Source organism: Coptis chinensis, chromosome 1 (genome assembly GCF_015680905.1).
Source record: "Coptis chinensis isolate HL-2020 chromosome 1, ASM1568090v1, whole genome shotgun sequence".
Classification (NCBI taxonomy): domain Eukaryota; kingdom Viridiplantae; phylum Streptophyta; class Magnoliopsida; order Ranunculales; family Ranunculaceae; genus Coptis; species Coptis chinensis.
In genome coordinates, this window is record NC_141456.1 from 83,092,180 (window position 1) to 83,095,045 (window position 2,866).

The 2,866-nt window shown below is 37.1% G+C and overlaps 1 protein-coding gene across 1 annotated transcript; it reads left to right on the forward strand.

Annotated features, from left to right (window-relative positions):
* The first annotated feature begins 1,757 nt into the window (after positions 1 to 1,757).
* Positions 1,758 to 2,641, forward strand: LOC147525484 (uncharacterized). The gene is made up of 2 exons (XM_086579516.1): positions 1,758 to 1,946; positions 2,219 to 2,641. The coding sequence occupies exons 1-2, from the start codon at positions 1,758 to 1,760 to the stop codon at positions 2,639 to 2,641; spliced, it is 612 nt and encodes a 203-aa protein (XP_086435642.1).
* The last annotated feature ends 225 nt before the right edge of the window (positions 2,642 to 2,866 follow it).

Genomic DNA, 2,866 nt, shown 5'->3' on the forward strand with positions numbered 1-2,866 from the left:
AATCATAAGTAAATTGGCAAGTTTATTTAGAGCACCACCCCTCCTATTTATAGTTTCAAAAGAGTGAAATGGGTGGCCAAGATTACATCTTACATTTTTAATCCAAAGGTTACAAATTAATCTACTTTTATAATGGAATTTATTTAATCTAAGTGTAGAAAGTGGGTGAATAGTAATTCCTATTACAAGATAAATAATTAGGAGTGGTTTGTGTATGCATTAAGTGGAGAAAGTGGGTGATTACATAAGTTTCCACTTAATGACATCATGATGAATAGTAATTAGATTTTTACTTTGTCTTGGTTCGGACCTGTTTTAATTCCCAGTCTAGTAAATTGATATAACATATATACCATTGTGTAGAGATTGTCGCACTGATCGTTTTGACAGGTCACACGTCCAAAACGGAGTACGGAGTCAAAAGATATGACTTTCTGAAGTTTCGTTGACTTTTTTGCAAGACTTGACCAAGGTTGACCCGGAATTGACTATTTTGACCAGGCTTCATGGGCTTGATTTAAGCTTCCAATGGGATTCTTTTGGACTTGATAAAAAGGCTTTGTTTCCAATTAGCATATTCACCTTGTTTCCATGCTAAAATACCAATTTGGTTGAAATTTCATCGTTTACGTGTCGAAACCTGCAAAAGCATGAAAATACAATTAATTTGTATTTATTATACACATAATTAACCAATATGTAATGTCTCTATAGGGTTTATATTACAGTTTTGGGTGCTTATCACTTATCAATACAAGAAGGAAGATTTGCTATTGGTAGAATGTATTTTTCCAGTCCTAATTCCGGTGAGCGATTTTACTTGCGCTTACTTCTAACGGTTGTAAAAGGACCTCATTCATTTGATGATCTAAAGAGGATTGGAAATGGTCCCCCACTTCCAACTTTCAAAGATGCATGTGTTGTACGCGAACTTCTGGAGGATGATTGTGAATGGGTAAAATGTCTACAGGAGGCTGCAGTCATGTAAACTGGATATCATCTTCACCGACTATTTTTTGTTATTCTTGTAAAGTGCAATCCTTTGCAACCCCATACACTGTGGAATGATTTTTAGGAAAATATATGTAATGACATTCCACACAAGCTTCGCACACTGTTCAACATTCAAGAACCTACTCCTACTGAAGTGCAAGATTACGTTTTATTTCTCTTAAATGAGATTCTAATAGAGTCAGGTAAATCACTAGCTAATTTCCCTCTGATGCCAATGCATGTCAACTACCAAATGGAACTTAGTTGTTGCAAACCGTCTCATATGGGACCAACGACAATTTCAGTTTGACCCTCAAAATGAAAATGCACATAGCAACAGAGTACTCCTTAATGCAGAGAAAGACTTTTCATATAAAGCAGTGATAGATTCGGTTTCCTAAAATGAAAGGAAGCTATTCTTTTTTAATGGAGCAGCGGGAACAGGCAAAACTTTTGTCTACAACACAATCGCTGCTACGTGTCGTGCTGAGGGGCATATTGTTATTATGGTAGCTTCATCTAGAATAGCTTCATTACTGTTGGCAGAGGGTTGTACTGCTCACTCAACTTTTCGCATCCCAATAGATATTCTTGATACCTCTGTTTGTGGGTTCAGTAAGAATCCAATGCATGCTGAATTATTCAGGGAAGCTAAACTTATTATTTAGGATAAAGTCCCAATGCAAAACAAGTTTTGTGTGGAGGCAGTTGATCAGACACTCCGGGATACTTGCAACAATAATAAACCTTTCGGTGGAATAACAATGGTGCTTGGTGGTGATTTCCGTCAATGCCTTCCAGTTATACCCAAAAGGGTTCAGGAACAGATTGTGCGTGCTTCCTTGTGGTCTTCTTTCCTCTGGAATCACATTCATGTTCTAACTCTTGCCCAAAACATGCGATTGGAAAATGGAAACTCTGCAAATATTGTGTTTGCAAATTTCTTAATGGAGGTACCAAACTTTGCATTTTCCCTTTTACTGTTTTCCTTCATTCTAATATTCATTTGCATCCTTCTTTGCACTATTTTTATTCGTACTAATATCATTACTATTTTCTCCTTGCCACGCTTAGATAGGAAGTGACCCAAGCAAGACGGTTGAACTACCATCAACAATTCGACGGTGTGTAAATCTTCTGGATCTTATTTCTACTACATATCCTCAACTAAATCAAGCTACCACTGTTACACCCGAATATTTAACTGAGCGCACAATTTCATCAGCACAATGATGATGTCAATGACATTAATGCAGCAGCTTTAAATATGTTCCCAGGGGAAAGTACTCTCTTTCTAGCTACAGACAAAATGGCAGACGAGGATGCAACCAATCCAACAAATATTAATCAATACCTAAATGAGTACCTAAACTCACTTGATCCAGCCGACCTGCCACCGTTTCGTCTCAACCTAAAAGTTGGCTACCCTATAATGTTATTGCGAAATATTGCTCCCAAAGATGGATTATGCAATGGAACATGCTTGATGGTGGTCCAATGTCAGCCACACATTCTGTTTGCAAGAATTTTAACTGGTGAAAAGGCAGGAAATCATGCATTTATTCCAAGGATATCTTTGTCGCTGTCATCTTCTAATTTTCCTTTTCATATGACAAGAAGACAATTTCCTGTACGTGTTGCTTATTGAATGACTATAAATAAGTCACAAGGACAATCAGTGAAGTATGTGGGAATTGACCTTCGCACTGAAGTTTTCAGTCATGGTAAGTTATATGTATCCCTATCAAGGTGCACTTCTTCAGACATAATCAATATTCTCCTCCCTCCAAAATCGGGAAATCATACCCCAAACTTTGTATACCCAGAAGTCTTACTATAATTCGTAAGTTCTTTTCTTATTTACTTTGAGTAG